Below are 18906 nucleotides of genomic sequence, written 5' to 3'. Positions count from 1 at the left end.
GTAGTTCACTCAGATATGAAGTCCAGTTCTTCTCTGTTTTGCATTAGGAAGAGGAAGGACCTGAGACAACCTTTATTTTTCAATTCATCGCCATCTGTTCTTGTAGTCTACATGGCTTTGTATTATTGCATTCCATGATCTCATTCTGTACTATACTGAACTCAGGCTCCTAGCTGTTGGCATTAAACTTCCTATTCACCAAATATTCACAATCATTTAGCTTATAATCCTTTATGATCTACTGCATCTTAAGGGAGAATAGAACCAATGTAAACTTTTTCTCCTTTCAGACATGAACAAGTCCAATCCTATCCTATGGAAAGTGGTTTCTGAAAGTGTCTAAGAACTTGGAGCAACAGCTCTTTTATTTTGGGAGATAATAGTCAGGTAGAGCATTTTTCTAATGGGAGGCTCTGAAAAAGAGGCTGCAGTTAGCATAAGCAGAAATGTGATTGGAAGAGTCATGATGGAAATTAAAATAAGACCTGTCCAAAGCCTCTCTCTGAGATGTAATTCCTCTCCCTCTGCTCTTTCAATATGGAATATGAACCACCATGTTTATATGTACTGTCTTACACAATTGTGTTAAATTGCACAAATTTAACAAGCAACAGGTATGTTGTTTGACCTGGCTACCCTTTATATGAAGGCCACTCGAAAGACATAGATAGCGAAGCTGTTTTCAGACTGCATTGTAATCTAAAGAAAATTTACATTCTAATGCTCTTGCATTTTCCCATCAGCACTTTGTTGAAGTGGACTATAATGTATCTCATCTCTTTGTATGCAGTGTTCAGATGCAGTGTTGGAATAGTATTTGATTAAGGTGGGTTATTTACACGAGTGGGCTTGATCCATCTAAATGGAAAATTATTGCCTCTGGTGTCTTTGAATCTTAATGCTACTGAGGAGTGTATGACCACACAAGTGTCTATAAAACAGACAAGTTATTTCAGGTCATGTAGTACATTTATTTAGTTATTGTTCTCAGAAGTACTGTAAAAAGAGCGCTAAGCTGATGGTTGCATGTTAACTTGTTTTATCTCCCAGAGCAAAAGACTTACAAGCTATTAATGTTTTTCAGAAGAGATGAAAATGTGCTTTAAATAGCACATTTATATAGTGTATTACCAGCAGGCTACAGTTGCAGTGGAGTTTGGCATTTTAATATAAAAGAAGTGGAAGAAGTGGATAAGGAATCTCTGTATAGATTTCCCCAAATTTACAGCAGTGAATTAATTTTTTCATAGAAAGGAGGACAGCAGCCTTTTTTTTTTTCCATGCATTGCTTATGCTTTTTTTTTTTTTTTTTGTAAGGCTTCAGTATATTTGTAGAAAACATTTGCAATGCAAGGCTTTTAATTGTCTTGTTTGAAAGGACTGTCAGGCAAGGGATCCAGTTCTGATGTGTCCTTAAAATCAGCAGACCCAGAGATTCTACATGTTAAATACCTGGCAGACCTCTCCTTTCCCTTCTGCTTTCCCCTTTCCTCCCAACCAAGACAAAACCCAGAAACACCCAAGGCCTTTCTCCTCTTTAGCAGCATTAGGAACATACTCTCCCTCCCATCTTTGCGCACATTAGGACAAGAGGCCAGCTGGGGCACTCCCTGCACACCAGCTAGTGTTACAGTTCTTTTTTAAGCAACTCCTGATCTATGTACAAAGAGAAGGGACTTGAGAGTAATGACCTACTTGACAGAGAACAACTAGTCACTGGATGCACTTAGCTTAGCCTGCAGTAAACAGCACATGGATAGGTAGAACAAATTGTTTTTCCTCCTGCTTAAAAAACTAAATGACAGAAACATAGCTGAATGTTAACAACCTGTTTAACTGAGCCTAGTTATCTTCCTGTCTATCTCTTTCCCCCCGTGCCCCACCTGTAATTTTAAACAGATGTAGAAGTACAGTAATTCTGCAGAAGCTCTTGTCTCCATAATAGAGCAGGGAGAGAGTCTGGTGGTAGATGACACATGCAGAAATTATGACTTTGCTTCTTTTATGTAGGTGAAGATGTGCTGTTTCCTATGTGTCATTGGTATAGGATGAAACTACTGAGCAGAGTTCTGTGAAGTTTATGGGTTTTGATTTGCAGGGGCAAATATAAATTATTTTGTTTTGGCTGGTGTTGAGCCAATGCAATTTCATGCATTTTTCAATCTAGTTTCATGTCAAGGTATGTATTCACTGTACCCCCAGATCTCAGTCCAAATCACTGCGCTTCAAGTGATCTGGAATAATGCATAGCAAACAACCAAAACCCTGAATTATTTTAGGAAACAGAATATTGCTTTATAAGTAAAAGAGAACATGACAGGATAAAATCTCTTCTTTTCCCATCTCAGTTAGCCTTTAAAACAAGACAAACTGGAGACAATAGTATTTATAGTAAGAACAGTGGAAGACTAATTTTTGCTCTTACTTGAAGGAGGAGGTAATAAAATCTGTCCCTGACCGCTTATTCAAGATAATTTTTGTGGGCAATTCAAGTGTCGGAAAGACTTCATTCTTAAGACGATTTTGTGAAGATCGTTTTTTCCCAGGCACAGCTGCCACTGTAGGTAAGTCTAAGAAACATTAATACTATTATTGCAGTAAAATAATAAATAAATACTATAAATACTACAAATAATAAGAATAATAAATATGTAGAATCAATACTGTTATAAAAGTATTATATTACTGTTAAAAATAATCTAGTTCCAACCCCCTGGCTGTGGGCAAGGACTCCTACCTCTAAATCAGGTTGCTCAAAGCCCCATCTAACCTGGCCTTAAACACTTCCAGGGATGGGGCATACAGAGCTTCTCTGGGCAACCTGTTCCAGTGCCTTACCACCCTCACAGTAAAATAATTTCTTCCTTATATCTAAACTAAACCTACCCCTGTTTAGTTTAACATTATTACTCCTTCTCCTATCACTACACCTGCTGACAAAGAGTACCTTTTCTGCTTTCTTGTAGGCGTCCTTTTAGGTACTGCAAGGCCATTTTAAGGTCTCCCCGGGAACTTCTCTTCTCCAGGCCAAACAAACCCAAATTTCTCAGCCTGCCTTTGTAGGATAATCCTATTGCCTTCAGTGAAGCTAGAATTTCATTGTAGGTCTTGTTGTTTTGAAACTGATATCCTACCCTGTGGACTGTGGTGTACTGTACCATCCCACCTCCATATCTTATTGCCATCAGTCCAAATAATATGACTTTCTTTAAAGAGAAAGTAAAAAATCTGAATTATACTTAAAGATTTAACATTATACAAAGCCCCAAAGACATATAGTAGACCAATGTTTTCAAAGCTAAATGCTTACATTGTAATTGTATTGCCTGAAGTTTTAAAACAAACTTTCATAAGTCCAACACATAATCAAGGTACTAAAATTAGCAGGTTATTTCAATGCAGCTGACTTACTGTAAATGAGTGGTTCATTATATTTAGCCTGTATTTATGCCTTACTTATCCTGCAGGATATAGAAAATGAAACATTTTAGCAATAAAATATATTTAAATTAATGTATTTATCTTGCATTTGTGACAAGGAAAGAAAATTTAGGTGACCAGGTCCTGTAGTTACCTTGACTTACAGGGCAGATAAAGGCATCTGAGTTTAAATTTCTATTAGTATGTTAAACGTCTAAGTTCACATTAATGTCAGTGAAGATCTAAGATGTTAGTATGGAGATTTTAACTCATTTTGGCACTACAGAATATCACTCAAAAGGGTAATATTGATATGCTTCCCTAGACTCTGAGGTCTTATACAGTGTGTGCTTGCCTGGACCTTCCAGAGAAAAAGCATAGGGATGTATGTGATGTTTTCATCTTTTGGCTTGCCATACAGAGATCATGCAAATGCAATGGCAAGCAAGTATAGCTTTGATTTAGTTTTCACATCAAGCAGTTTCACAGCTGTGGATTGTTATATGCCTGTGAAGATACAGTTAAAAAACAAATCACCTGGATAAAAGTTTGTTGTTGTTGTTTGTTTGTTTTTGTTTTTATGACATTTTTACAGAACAGTTCAAATTTCTTCCCTTGGAATACATGCAATGAATATATCCTCCATCCAGATTTCTTAATTACACACTGAACAAATTCAGGCTTGGATGCTTCTTCATTTATGGCAGTGGTAAAGAATCCCATGATATGGAAAATGAACACAAAGAAATTGTTGGTGACCTCTTGTGATCCCTTTCAACCAGAATTATTCTATGATTCTGTGATACAGTACGGTGGGATACAATAGAGTGCACATTGTCATTAGGAGGAGGCAGTGACTGATTAAGATTATAGTTATTGTTATAAATATCCAGAAGATACTTAGATCATCAGATGATGGGGGAACTGGTAGAAGATTCATTAAAACTTCAGATATTTTTATCTCATTTCCATTTATCCACATTAAAATTAGGGGAAAAAACCTAACTTAATAAGTTCATCTCCTTCTGTATTCTGTGGAGAACCTCCTCTCTTCGTATTCAGTCCATATATCTTCAGCATTTAGCTTAGGTTCCACTGTCCCCTCAGTGTGGTACCTTGTGTTTTTCCACTAACTGTAGAAGATATCTGCATGGCTAGATGCAGACTAAATGATGAAATTTCAGACTACTGAAGTTATAAAGCATGAATTCCAGCTCAGACTGGAGTTGGAATAAAATAGCTCAGACTGCTTTGGACTATCAGGGGGAACATTTGACTCATGTACCCTGATTTGGAAAGTTACCTTATAGTTTTTATAAAATTAAAGTACTCTGCTAATATTCAGTATTTTATTATTGAAGAAATTCCATCAAATAAAAGCTCTTGCCTGATAGTTACAGTTCATGGACATAAGTTTTAATGTGATATCTATGTTGTTACCTTTCTGAAATTGTTGCTATTTGCTGGAACGTGTTCTCAAAGGTCAGACTGAATATTTAAAGAGACAACTTGCTGTGTATTTCTGTCACAGGTGTGGATTACAATGTGAAAACCATCACAGTAGATAATACCCAGGTAGCCCTACAACTCTGGGACACTGCTGGCCAGGAACGGTGAGAAACAGAATATTTTGCTTCCTTGAAACATCTGTTTAAAGATCAGTAAGCATGGACATAATTATGCTTTTCATGAAAGGATCAAATATAGGAATATTCCTAACAAAGCCAGTGAATTAACAGTTTAGATCCTTCCCTGGCAACAATAATGTGCTGATTTGGTGCTGAGTTATCCATTCAATCACTGTCAGTCTGTAAAGAAATTCTTATTATAACTCTTAAAAGTATAATATGGTATGACTTCTTCAGGAGGAAGGCTGATTTTAAAATGTACCTGGAATTATTTATATAGCAGAAATTGCCTTGTTAGTTTAAAAAAAAATAAATTATACATACACACACACATATATATATTTATTTATTTTTTCTCACTGAAGGAATCCCTTTCTAGTTCAAGATCTAAAAGGTTTTATAAATTTTCAATGGTAATTTTCTTCCCTATCTCCTCACCCATTCTGGGGTTTTCTATTACTAAAAGCAAGGATAATGATAATGTTTTGAATTTCCTAAAGAAAATGTGGGAAAAACAAACAAACAAACAGAAATCTGTCTACTTTAAGGCAGAACACTTAGCGATGGAGAAATTTCTTCTCCATGCTTAAAATGAAAGAGGGTAAGGAAAGTTAAGATGTGTAGATGATTATCCAGACTAACCCAGAATTGATTAAAGAAGGCAGAGGGTACTTTTCAAAGCTCCTCTCCAAAATATTTTTTGCAAAGAACTTATTTGCTGTTGCAGTCATTTCTGGTAGTAGTGGCCTCTGGAAATCTTCTGCTGAATGTGAAAATGGGGCTGATTTACTCAGGAAGATGGTATTGCTTACCACAGTTCATGATATGCCTCACCTTTCAAATAGTATCTGCAGTGAAGAATGGTATCACAGCTTCTTGCTTCTCAAGTTAAGGAATTTTAGAATTAATATGTAAACAAAATTGATGACATTTTAACCCATATTAAGACTAAATGATTAGAAGAAACTGTATGGCAACATCCTCCTTTTGTGGTGGGTGGGGGTGAATTATTGTACAATTTTACTAATGTTTTCACATTGCTACTTCTGCTGAAGAGATGTATAAACATTCATACTTGCAGGTACCGAAGTATTACCAAGCAGTTTTTCAGAAAAGCTGATGGTGTCATTGTAATGTATGATATAACAGCAAAAGACACATTCACAGCTGTCAAGCAGTGGCTGATAAGCATTGAGGTAATGTGACATAACATTAAGTCTAAACTTTGGTGTCACTATTCTCCTCCTTCTTTCAGGCAGGGAAGATTAGCAGGGCAAAGCACAGACAAGTCTGTTTCTTGCACTGTAACAATTACATTTTTGTTAGTGATTTTGTGCTGTACAGTTACCAATAAAGCTGTTTTAGACACTCCGCATATATAAAAATAATCACAATTCCAGGATTTTAAGGACTTAAAATGAGGGCTTGGGAAAGTCCAACATGGACTCCTTTACTTTTTCATAAAGGTTATCTAGGTGATGATGTGTATTGGATCATCGCTAACACTAGGAGGTGCTTTGATTCGATGATGATGGTATGGTGATCACTAAGTTTAACAAACAAACTATAAACTTATAGTTTAGAAACTTTATAGTTACTATATAAACCTGTAGTTTATATAGTATCTACATTCAGTACTATGAAACTGGTTCTTAGTAGACAGTTCAGTTTCCTGGGGATCATCCTTTCAACTGCATAGTAAAAATCATAGTGCATATGCCAGAGTGGCTTCTGTTAATTTTCTTTCTTTTCTCTTGGTATATCTCTGTGGCTCACAGACAACATATGGAGAATGTGAGCAGCTGAATTTGCTTATGGCCAAGGGAAAATAAAAATAAAACCTAGGCTGCTGCCATTAAGGACTGTGTTGCTAGAGAGAACAAAATGTGACTATCATTGTAAAGTATTGCTTCTGAAAAAAACAGGGAACAAATTGGCCTGCCAAGATCATTTAGACCTGTGTTCTAGTATAATGTACTGTTTTCTTTAAAGGCCAGTAGGTGGTTTTGCAAGTTAAGGACTTAATTTTTCAAATCTTTCCTAATGGGCATAGTTAATCCCCATTTGAGGAGCTCTACTGAGGAGCTCCAGTAGTAGCATGCATTTTGTAAGAACTAGCCTTTGTTAATATATGATCTTAACAAATCAATGGCAGTTATGGCGTTATGGTTCAGTATGATAAAAGCTAGAGGAGAACTCCCATTTTCGATTAAGAAAAATCAAAGGTTATGGTCAAAATCTTTTTTTTTTTTTTTTTTTTTTTTCCTAGTTGTACTTGTTCGCTCACCTTTACTGACTAATTTTGTTTTATACAAATTGGTGCTAAGTTGAAGACATACAACCAAGTCCATTTCCCGCTTTGGCATTTGGACCACTATATGAATGTATTTGTTGTGGTAATTCTAATAATTTTCAGTTTTAATTTGTGCCTCTTCCAGGTATTTTTGTGCCTATTCTGTGTGCCTCTCCACTATTTTCTATAATTTATTTGTGGTAGCTGTACCCAGAAGTTGTCATTAATTTCCCATCCATGTAATTAGAAAAGTAGTAGCTATTAACAATGTCAAAGCCTGTGTAACATGATAGTTTTCTCTATCTCATTTTACTATAGAGACTGATGGGCTTCTATGATGGCCTGTTATAAAAAAAGCAAAATTGGTGCAATCTCTAGCAGTCTGTCATATTTGTACCTTTTATCCAAATTTAATTCCTGATATGTTTGTATATAAAGCACCATGCTAATATGTGACGTCTTAATTTTTTTCTTGCACTGTGACATTTGTCTCTTCTTATGCTCTTGGTCTGCATTTTTTTTTTTTAAGGAAAATGCTTCATATGATATTTATCCTTCAATCTACAGGAGGAAACAGGGGAGAATGTACCTGTGCTTTTGCTGGGTAATAAAACCGATAATGAAAAGGAACGCGAGGTCCCTAATGGAATGGGAGAGCATCTTGCTAAGGTACTATACTTAGAAGTAAAGTCCTTACAAAACTTGAAGGTGAAGGCTTTTAAATGGAGTCTGAAGGTATCTAAATTCATAGAAGCACAGATTATTTTTAATCAGACAAGTATTTTTAAGGATGAGGAACCTGATAATACTTGTCAATGTAGGTGTCAGTAATGTTAGTGCTGATAATTATAGTAGTTATAAAATCATCTAGATGAAAAAACAAAAGGTGAGTGGTGCCAAAGATATTTAAGAATTCATTCTCTCTCCTCTCCCTCCTCTTTTTTCTTTGTGCTTTCTTTTTCTCTGTTTTTTCCCCTTCTATTTTTCTCTCCTTTTTTTCTCTCTTTCCTCTGTGGATTGATTCCTAACAGAGAGATAATCTGGGGACCTTTTCTCCCTCCTACCTCATGTAATACCACAGTAGACCATCTGTTATTCCCATGGATAGTAGGAGTAGAAAATGTGTTTACTTTTAGTATCTTTCCATCCAGTAGAGAAAGAAAATTAGTAGAGTTAACAGTCTGCATCTATGAGAGCACTGGTTATCCATAGGCCACATGGATAGCATTGAGGGACTGCAAAGATACCTGTTTATAATTCCTGTATACCATGCCCATCAGCTTTTCTTTTGTAATTTGGATGCCAATGCCTACAGAATAGTCATTTATTTAGAAATAAGTCAGACCAGTATTCATAAGAATTAAACTGAAGTGGTAGGAATATAGCTAAATTAAACAATCTGTTGGGTTTCATGTATGTACTTGTTTCTCCTTTGAAAACAGATTTACAGCTCTGCTTGCTGATGGTCAAGAGAGATATAAAAAAGATCTGAAATACAGTTGAATTGTTCTATAGGAAAGAATGCTGCCAGGCACCTCTGTGATCAATTGACAGATTGAGAGACAGATCTTGTTTTATCCCATGTTGATTATTCATACAGCCATTTACAAGCATACCTCCTAAGTTCACGCCCATTATTTTGTTTTTAAAGGAGAGCAATATCAGCCTTGACCTTGATTTATCAAAGTTTCTTCCATTAAGAAATCTGTTTTATTTTCTTGTCAGCATAGAAATGCAGATAATATTGAGACCTTGGAGGATAGGAGGGATTCCAGAATGTAACACGGAGTACTTCTGTGAAAAAACAAGTGACACATAGATGCTAAATGGACAGAGTAGGTGTCTTACATGTCATTTAACTCTCTTAAAATATTGCACTAGTGAAACTAAGATGAATCATTCCAACATACAGAATGCGCAGCCCACCAGGCCATTAATTGTAACATGTTATGCAAGAAAATAGAATATTTTACTTAAGTAAAATAAAATAGTTTTCAAATGGAATATGGTTATAATCAAATGAATGGATTTGAATGACTCATCTGAATGTTTGAATGTGCTGTTTGAGGGAACTAAGGCAAGGAATGATTAATGACAATTGATTAATTTAAAAGCAGCATAGACATAATTAAATTATAACAATGTGCTCACTGAGCTAATAATAACCACATATTTTAATGAAATATTAATTCTTGCTAAAAGGCAGTGTGATTCTTGTGAAACCACATAAAAATATCTCTATTAGTTAATGCAATTAAATTGTTTATTTTGTGAATAATCCCAAGAATTGCTCACATGTATTTACCCAAAATACAGGGGGCTAGATGCTGAGCTGATACAAATATGCACAGCCATATTATGTGAAAATGATCATGATATTATGTGAACCTGTTCATGCAGGAAAAGAATCAGATGAGCCTGTCCACCCAGAAATCCATTAGTTTTCATGGACTTTTTCCAAGGTTTCACAGGATGTGATCATTTTTAACTAACTTTTTCTAAAGTCAGAGTAATGTGTACTTTCAAAGGCCATTCCTGCCCAGCTGTTTTAGCTCAAGTTTTGCTTCAGACCCAGATCTTACAAGTCAGTGTACTATAAATTCAGGCAGGGCTCCCATTACAATTTATGTCACAAACCTTCTTTGCAAGGCAGGCATCACAGTTCATTACTAAAAGGAAGAATGGCATCCTGAAGGGGAGAACTGTCTATTCCTCATCACTTGAGAAGACTGGCAGGTGCAGCATGATACCCCAGGAAAAGGAGAATAGAATGAGGATGGGGATTCTGGACAGTATCATAGGGAACAACAAGGCTGTGATGAAGCTTATCTGTAGTTAGATGAATTAAAGATAGGTATCATGATCGTAAAGAGAATTAACTTTGCAGGGAAAAGACACAGACAAAACAAAATGTTTACATGTAGTTCAAGACTGATTGAAACTCTCTTGATAGAGCTAATGCAAGTATAAAGAAAAATAGACAGAAAAAGGGCAAGTCTATTTGATTTTTTTTTCCATAGAGAATCCAGAATGAAGTCTCCATTTAATAAATTTCTCCTTAGCTTGATTCACTGATCAAGAAAGAGTTCATATGAGGACAACAACAACAATACAGAATATGTCCAGATCACAATATGGACAATCCCAGAACAGCCAATGCTCTGTTTGAGTGGATTGGTGTAATCATTGCTAATTATTCAAATAAACTGGCTTATGATACAGGCATTCAGGCAGCATGATTTTATTTTGACCCTGCAGTTTTCCTGAATTATCTTAAATGGGCCAATAAATCATTCTGTACCTCTGTTCCTCAGGTGTAAAACAATATGATAATGCCTTTGCCAGTCTTGTCTGTGCAGACTGCATAAGCTTCATAGGATGAGGACTATTCTCAGAATCATGAAATGTTAGGGATTGGAAGGGACCTTGAAAGATCATCTAGTCCAATTCCCCTGCTGGAGCAGGAGCACCTAAATCATGTCACACAGGAATGTGTCCTGTTGGGTTTTGAAATTCTCCAGAGAAAGAGACTCTACAACCCCCCTGGGCAGCCTGTTCCAGTGTTCTGTCACCCTCACCATAAAAAGTTTGTACGTGTTCATACAATGTTTCCTTTATTAACCTGGCAGTACCATTATTGTGCAAATATTGCTAATGAAGGGCATATTCTTGGAAAGATATTAATTTACAGCATAGAAATTTCCCAGCTCCCACTGATAATCATTCATTTTCTTCATTGTTTTTTGGATATTTTCTGATTTATGTATAGCTCTTTAATTAATTGCCAGTGGTCTGCCAGGTTCACCAGCTAACTCCCTAGATGGAGATGGAAGACATTTCTGGAGTGGTTAATTATGTGTCCTGCTTTCTGCTACATTCTGAGTGATGACACTTAGCATTTCCAGGCTGACTTCTCCTCCAGAGAAGGATCTGTTTGACAGACTGACAAAAATAGCCAATTAATATCAATTAAGGTTAAATTGTTATCTCTCAAAAAAATTGCTCTGCCACAGAGCTGTTGTCAAAAAATCCATTCAGATTCACGCCAGCATAAGGTGTGTCATCACTGAGAGTTCTCCTCTTGTGAAATCTGTTGTTTGTGGGGAAGAAAGATGTAGGAATAGCATCACTTTCTACACGACTGACTTAAATTAGTTAGATACTGAACACAGTATTTTTTCTATTTGAGTTCTTATCAGCTGAGCAGAAAAAAAAAAAAAAAAAAAAGAAAAGAAAGAAAGTAAAAAGAAAGAGTGTAAATTTGATTTCAAGCTTCTGCTTGTGTTTCCAGTAAGAAATTTGAGCAGGTCAACATTCAGAACAAACATTGCTTCATTTCTTTTCTCTCCTGGTTTGTGCTTTTCTGACCCTCCAGAAATGACTACAAGTGGTTAAAAGCACTTGCAGTCATTAGTTTGGTTTATGTGTCATTGGTTTGGTTCATGAGATTAAACCATATATATATTTACAACATATTGAAAACTGACATTTGGTAACACTGAATCCTTTTTTACACCTGCTAAAATAAGATACCATATTTATTGTTATGGAAATTATGCAAGTCAATTGCCATAACAGCATTCAACTTGATATTCTACAGTGTTAGAAAGCAAAAGGAAAAAAAAAAAAGTGCATAAAATACATAACTTTTGTTTCTTGAGCTACTGACTTACTACTTTGAATTTTAAGTTACTGTCATAAATAGCAAGAAGACACACAGAAAAATGGAAAGTGAATAGAAGGTGGAAGTACAGATACATAATAAGGGCATGTAATAATACCATTGAAGGTAGGTGAGCTTCAGCATAATATCTTGTGCAAGAAGTCAGATATCTGTTTTGAAGTGGATAATCTGTCATTCCATCTCAAATCAGTTGTCATCATTGATTGCAGTTCAGGCTTTTGTGCAGATGACCTCCTGATTTTACTGTGATAAGTCTTCTGCCAAATCACTGATAATGTCGCTAGGGTTTGATCCTTTTATCCATTGATCTTAATTGCAACACTCCCAGAGGCTGCAAAACCAAAGGTGCAGGCTGTCTGGGAAAGAAGGTACAGAAAAATTTCACAAGTACAAAAAATGAAATATAGTTAATTAGTTGTTATTTTTTACTGAGGTTTTTAGCTTGTCATTTGACTGCTGGAAAATATTAGTCTCAAACTGTTGAGTACAGAAACGCTACTGATGAAGATTTCTGAGATTAAAAAAAATAATAAATTGCTGGAATTATTTTCACCTGCATTGTCAGGCACTCAGTGATGCTGTAATTGCCTCATCATCACAAGAAAAAGTTTCAAGACTTCATTACCTTGCAATGTGTGTTTGCATTTCAGCTTTTGAGAGATCAGGTTCTGTGAAGGACACAGTACAGAACAAATATCTGTTAAGAGATGCATATAGTTCGAGGGGGGTCACACTTAGACTTGTTTTCTTTTGTTATTTACTGTTAGCTGTATAATAAAAAAGACGTGATTTTTTTTCCTAAAATGTTGTATTTTGGTTTATTTGAATATTTCAGTGTATTTGTGTTGCTTTTTTAAACTGAGTGAGAAATTGTGCAAAATTAATTGAAAGAGTCTTTCTCTTTGATCCTAGGACTACAATTTAATTTTCTATGAATGCAGTGCATATTCTGGGCACAATACCAAAAAGTCTGTGCTTCACTTAGCTAGGTAAGACGAAAATACGGTCTACGAATTCTAAACATGCCTGACTGTTCCTTGTCACTGAGTGAATTTTCTTTGCTGAATTAGTTTGATAGGAACTTATGGTGATGAATTCTTTGTTCCTTTTGAATTGTTCTGTAGCCTGCCCCTGTCGTGTTCCAAATGAACAGTCACTCAGGTTCACACCGAGTATCATGTAAACTAATGAGGCTTTGCATGGACCCAGAAACACCTAAGGTGATGCTAGGAAAACTGAGGGTCTTGGGTATTGTGATAGCTCTTGCAGAAAGTTCTTGGAGGTTTGGAGAAATATATTTGGAAATGAACGCTACTGAGTCCCTGAAGCAGAGCGTTGGAAGTGCTTTTTTCTTCCCTCTGCTCACTGCAGTTATCTGCCTCAAGGCTGGGAGAGAGTGAGAGATGGATTTTTGAAGTTATATTGTCCCACTCTACTTTGCGTTGGTGCAGCCTCACCTTGAGCACTGAGCACCACAATATGAGAAGGGTGTAAAACTATTAGAGTTTTATATCTAGGGTAACAAATATGGTGAAAGGTCTAAAGGAGAAAGATGTAAAATAAACAGCTGTGGTAACTTGGTTTGTTCATCTTAGAGAAGAGAGTGTTGAGGGCTCACCTCACTGCAGTCCTTACAATGTCCTTACAAGGGGGAGTTGAGAGGGGAGACACTGATCTCTTCTCTCTGGTGACCAGTGATATGACTCAGGAAATAGCATAGCCAGAGGAAGTTCATATTGGATATTAGGAAAAGGCTCCTCATTGAGAGGGTGGTCAGGCACTGGACCAAGTTCCCTGGCAAAGTGATTATGGCACCATGCCTACTGGAGTTCGAGAAGTTGCCTTACAAGTCTGGTGGCCTTCTATGATGGGCTTAAAGCATAGGTGGATAAGGAAAGAGCAACTGACATCATCTGCCTGGACTTGTGCAAAGCATTTGATGCTGTCTCCCATGATATCCTTGTCTCTAAATTGGAGAGGCATGGATCTGACAGATGAACAACTTGGTGGATTAGGAATTGGCTGGATAGTCATGTTCAAAAAGAGTTGTGGTCAACGGCTCAATGTCCCCGTGGAGATCAGTAACGAGTGGAGTTTCTAAGGGGTTGGTCTTGGGACTGGCACTATTTAACTTCTATGTTGGTAACATGGACAGTGGGATTGTGTGCACCCTCAGCAAGTTTGCTGATGACACCAAGCTGCGTGGTGCAGTTGACATGCTGGAGAGAAGAGATGCCAACCAGAGGGACCTTGACAAGCTTGAGAGGTGGGCTTGTACAAACCTTGTGAAGTTCAGCAAGCAAAGTACAAGGTCCTGCATCTGGGCTGGAGCAATCATAGAATCATTAAGATTGGAAGAGACCTTCAAGATCATCTGATCCAACCATCACCCTACTACCAATGTCAGCCACTAAATCATGTCCCTAAGCACCAGGTCCAACCTCTCCTTAAACACTCCCAGGGACAGTGATGCCACCACTTCACTGGGCAACGCATCCCAGTGCCTGACTGCTCTTTCTGAGAAGAAATGTCTCCTCATTTCCAACCTAAGCCTCCTCTGGTTCAACTTAAAGCCATTCTCTCTGCAAGGAGAGGCCGAAACCCAGCTCCCGACAACTTCCTTTCAGTTAGTATATTCTTTCTAATACTACTTCCTATTTTTCCTTCCATATCTTTCCAAATAGCTCATTGGATTATTTTTTCATATACTGTATTATAATATGCAGCATCTTCTAGATCCCCTTTATTCCCTTTTAAAGATAGCCATTATTTTCACCTCTGCAACCTTACACTTTACAAGTTCTCTGAGATCATAGAATCATAGAATGTCCTGAGTTGGAAGGGACCCATAAGGATCATCGAGTCCAACTTTTGGCACCACACAGGTCTACCCAGAAATTCAGACCATATGACTAAGAGCACAGTTGAAATGCTTCTTAAACTCCAACAGGCTTGGTGCAGTGACTTACATCCCTGGGGAGCCTGTTCCAGTGTGCGACCTCCTCAGTGAAGAACCTCTTCCTGATATCCAGCCGGAATCTCCCCTGTCGTAGCTTGACACCATTCCCTTGGTCCTATCGCTGGTCACTAAAGAGAATAGATCGGTGCCTGCCCCTCCACTCCCCCTTGTGAGGAAGCTGTAGAGCACAATGAGGTCTTCCTTCAGCCTCCTCTTTTCCAGGCAGAACAGGCCAAGTGACTTCAGCCACTCCTCATACGTCCTCCCCTCTAGGCCCCTCACCACCACTGTAGCCAATTTCTGGACACTCTCCAACAGTTTCACATTCTTTTTGTACTGTGGTGCCCAGAACGGCACACAATATTCAAGGTGAGGCCGCACCAGTGTAGAGTAGAGCGGGACAGTCATCTCCCTTGATTGACTAGCAATTCCATGCTTGATACACTCCAGGATACGGTTGGCCCTCCTGGCTTCCAGGGCACACTTCTGGCTCGTATTCAACTTGCTGTCAACGACAACCCCCAGATCCCTCTCTATGGGGCTGCTCTCCAGCATCTCATCCCCAGCCTGTATATGTGGCCAGGGTTACCCCGTCCCATGTGCAGGATCCAGCACTTACTCTTATTAATCTTCATGCGGTTGGTGATTGCCTAGCTCTTCAGTCTATGCAGATCTCTCTGCAAGGCCTTTCCAGCCTCAACAGAGTAAACAACTCTTCCAAGTTTAGTGTCATCAGCAAATTTGCTCAAAACAACCCCAAGCACAAATACAGGGTGGGCAGAGAATGGATTGAAAGCAACCCTGATGAGGACCTGGGGGTGTTGCTTGCCAAGAAGCTCAACATGAGTTGGCAATGTGTGCTTGCAGCCCAGAAAGTCAACTGTATCCTAGGCTTCATCAAAAGAAGTGTGGCCAGCAAGTTGAGGAAGGGAGGTGATTCTCCCTCTCTACTCTGCTCTCATGGAAACCCCACCTGGAGTGCTGCGTTCAGCTCTGAGACCCCTGGCAGAAGAAGTACATGGATGTATAAGATTGAGTCCACAGGAGGGCCACAAAGATGACCAAAGGGCTGGAAAACTTCTCCTCTGACGAAAGGCTTAAAGAGATGGATTTGTTCAGCCTAGAGAAATGAAGGCTCCAGGGAGACTTTATTCTGGCCTTCCAATACCTAAGGGGGGGGGAAGTGGGGGAGGAGGAGAGCCTACAGGAAAGCAGGAGAGGGACTATTTATCAGAGAGTGCAGAGATAGGAGGAGTATATGCTTTAAACTAAAAGAAGGTAGGTTTAGATTAGATATAAGGAAAAAATTCTTTTACTGTGAGGGTGGTGAGGTACTTGGACAGGTTGCCCAGAGAAGTTGTGTCCCCATCCCTGGAAGTGTTTAAGACCAGGTTAGATGGGGCTTTAAGCAACCTGTTTTAGTGGGAGGTGTCCTTGCCTACGGCAGAAGGGGGTTCAAATTAAATGATCTTTAAGGTGTCTTCCAATGCAAACCATTCTATGATTCTGTGAAAGGTTTGGACAATGTTCTTAGACATATAGTTTAATTTTTAGGTAGTCTTGTGTGGAGGTAGGAGCTGGACTTGATGATCCTTGTGCGTTCCTTTTAACTCAGGATGTTCTGTGATTCTGTGATATAAAGGCTGGGGGTAAAAGTACTGTTAAATCTGTCCCTGTTAAACTATTTATACAGGTGAAAACACTATTAACGAAGGGGCATATATTTAACATTGTTGAAGTTAGTGAAATTTTGGCAGAGTCAGGTAATTGATGAACATCTAGATAGCCAGTTGTGTTTTTGTTTTGCTCCAGCCTCAAAAATAACAAATGAAAGTTACTGCTTTGAATCTATCTAACATAGCAAATGCTAACAATCAGCACCAAATTCATTTTTCTAGCTAAATGAAAAAGTAAGTTTTTCATGGAGCCACCATAATTATACTTCTTTTTTGTTTGTTTATTAGTTCACAAAAATCTGCCATTCTGTTAAAATTTGGACAATTTTATATATTTTTTGTACTTGGGGGAGATGTTTTTGTTTTGACCTCTTCTGTGTATTATTGAATTTTTCTCAAAAGTACTGTTTCTTTCTCCCAGGATTTTAAAGGAACATGAAGATAAAATGAAAGAGAAAACCATTGAACTTCAACCTGATGTGAATAAAAAGTCTTGCTGTATTAGGCCATAATATGCTGGGGGTATGTTTAGACAAAAGGCTCACATTTATAACACACTACATGGAACCATCAGATTTGCCTTATCTTCCAAAAATTTATTCTGCTGTGTTTGTAACGTAGATGTAAGTGATCCCCAAAATCCTTGTATGTTCTTATCTTCACATTTACACTGATTGTCTTTAGTTAGTTGCAACATGTTTGGGGCATAACAATCTGTTATTCTGTTTTATGCCTAACACCACTGAATCCTGCTTTGTGATCAGGTTTATAGAAGCTGCTGCATTATTAATAATAAAGAACTTTTATAGGAAGAAAACCACTTTGAAAGTGAAGTAGATTTTACTGGTGTGGATGACATCTGAATAGTTCTGTTTGCTTCACTGCAGGATCAGGTTCTTCATATCCTGATTTTGTGCTGACATTTGTCATTTGACTTTTTTTTTTTTTTTTTTTTTTTGTGGTGGTGGTGCTTTTTTTAAAATCAAAATAGTCAGCTGCTTAGTTGCTTAAAACCAGCACACCAGCAGTTGTGAATTTCAGATGATATTTCAAAACTTAGTGTGAAATATACATGAACAAAGAGCTGAAGAACTTTGAAGATTATCCTAAGTAGCATTAATTTATTCACACTACAAATTGTTTCATATATGTACTTGATGAGAAGCCCTTCCTCCCACCTAGATGTGCTGAATTAGGTATGTCCATACAGGCCACTGAGATACCGTGGAGCCTTGCCTGAGTTATTACCAAATAATCTGTGATGTTTGCAGGGTGAAGGGGTACCATGGAAAGATCTAGCTTAGTTTCCAGAAACAAAAAAGTCATGGTGATACGCTGGCTAATTAGCATTGCACTTGGACCAAAATCCCGGGCTCTTTACCATATTTGCCATGGTTGTATTGCATTGTGTTCCAGAGCTTGATGTGACCCTCTATTGGGCTAATAGTTGCATGGTGTCCTGTAGAAGTCCCAAAGCAATCAGGGGCTAGCTTGAACATTCAAATAAATTCACTGTCATAGGTGAAAACATAGATGTACATAGGAAGCCCATTTCACTGTTATAGATGGTTATAGCACAAAACGTATTATGGTCAATGGAGCAGCTTTTTGTCTCCAAAAGTCTACTACAGAAGGTTTTGTGCCAAATATTCCTGAGGCAGAATTTTTAGAAATGGATCTTTTGAGGAAGATTTTGAAAAACATTATAGCGTTTGAGGAGTACATAACAAAAATCTCACTAATCTCATCTGGTGGGGTTTAACAATGTTAAGAAAAAATCCCTCCTCATCTACCAAAATACATGACTGATTTTTTCTAAAGTATCTGCCATACAGCAGTTTGCTTTTGTTTAACCAGAGCCTGCTAACACTGAAATACATGTACAGTGCTTGAAATCAAACCCATAGGGATTTGTTTTAGAAAACCATGGTCCACCCTGGATCATAAAAAAAAAAAACGAATGTTATAATTACTTTTGGAACCATTTATAGAATATAAAATGAAAATGAGAAACTTGAGCGTAGGTCACCCAACCAGCACATGATCAGCAGTCATTCTTGCTGGCATTTGACTTCAGTGAATCCAGCTATTGTGATAAGCATTCAAGAACGATTGTTCATGATGGTGAGTTTGTTAGCAAAGCAGAATCCATGGCATAATTTATTTCTTCAAAATATGAAGCGAAGCTATAAATATTTTATGAGAATGTTACAGACATTACATTTTCAATTCATTTTCTAAATGTT

General features: G+C 37.6%; 1 protein-coding gene across 6 annotated transcripts in view; it reads left to right on the top strand.

The window, feature by feature from the left end:
* CRACR2A (calcium release activated channel regulator 2A) overlaps positions 1-18679 on the top strand; it is a 53164-nt gene extending 34485 nt beyond the window's left edge. For 3 of the 6 annotated variants that reach the window (XM_082756499.1, XM_082756501.1, XM_082756500.1), the window contains exons 13-18: positions 2432-2564; positions 4952-5033; positions 6130-6244; positions 7909-8010; positions 12938-13014; positions 17082-18679. In XM_082756499.1, coding sequence (XP_082612625.1) covers positions 2432-2564; positions 4952-5033; positions 6130-6244; positions 7909-8010; positions 12938-13014; positions 17082-17172 — 600 coding nt within the window. In that variant the 3' untranslated portion in view covers positions 17173-18679. Of the gene's footprint in view, positions 1-2431; positions 2565-4951; positions 5034-6129; positions 6245-7908; positions 8011-10403; positions 10522-12937; positions 13016-17081 lie in introns of those variants that run through there. The other 3 variants (XM_082756502.1, XM_082756503.1, XM_082756504.1) reach the window with 3 other exon arrangements.
* The last annotated feature ends 227 nt before the right edge of the window (positions 18680-18906 follow it).

The sequence above is a fragment of the Aythya marila genome, assembly GCF_965140915.1.
Source record: "Aythya marila genome assembly, chromosome: 1".
Classification (NCBI taxonomy): domain Eukaryota; kingdom Metazoa; phylum Chordata; class Aves; order Anseriformes; family Anatidae; genus Aythya; species Aythya marila.
Note: the sequence above shows the minus strand (reverse complement) of the source record. Positions and strands in the feature narration are given on the sequence as shown.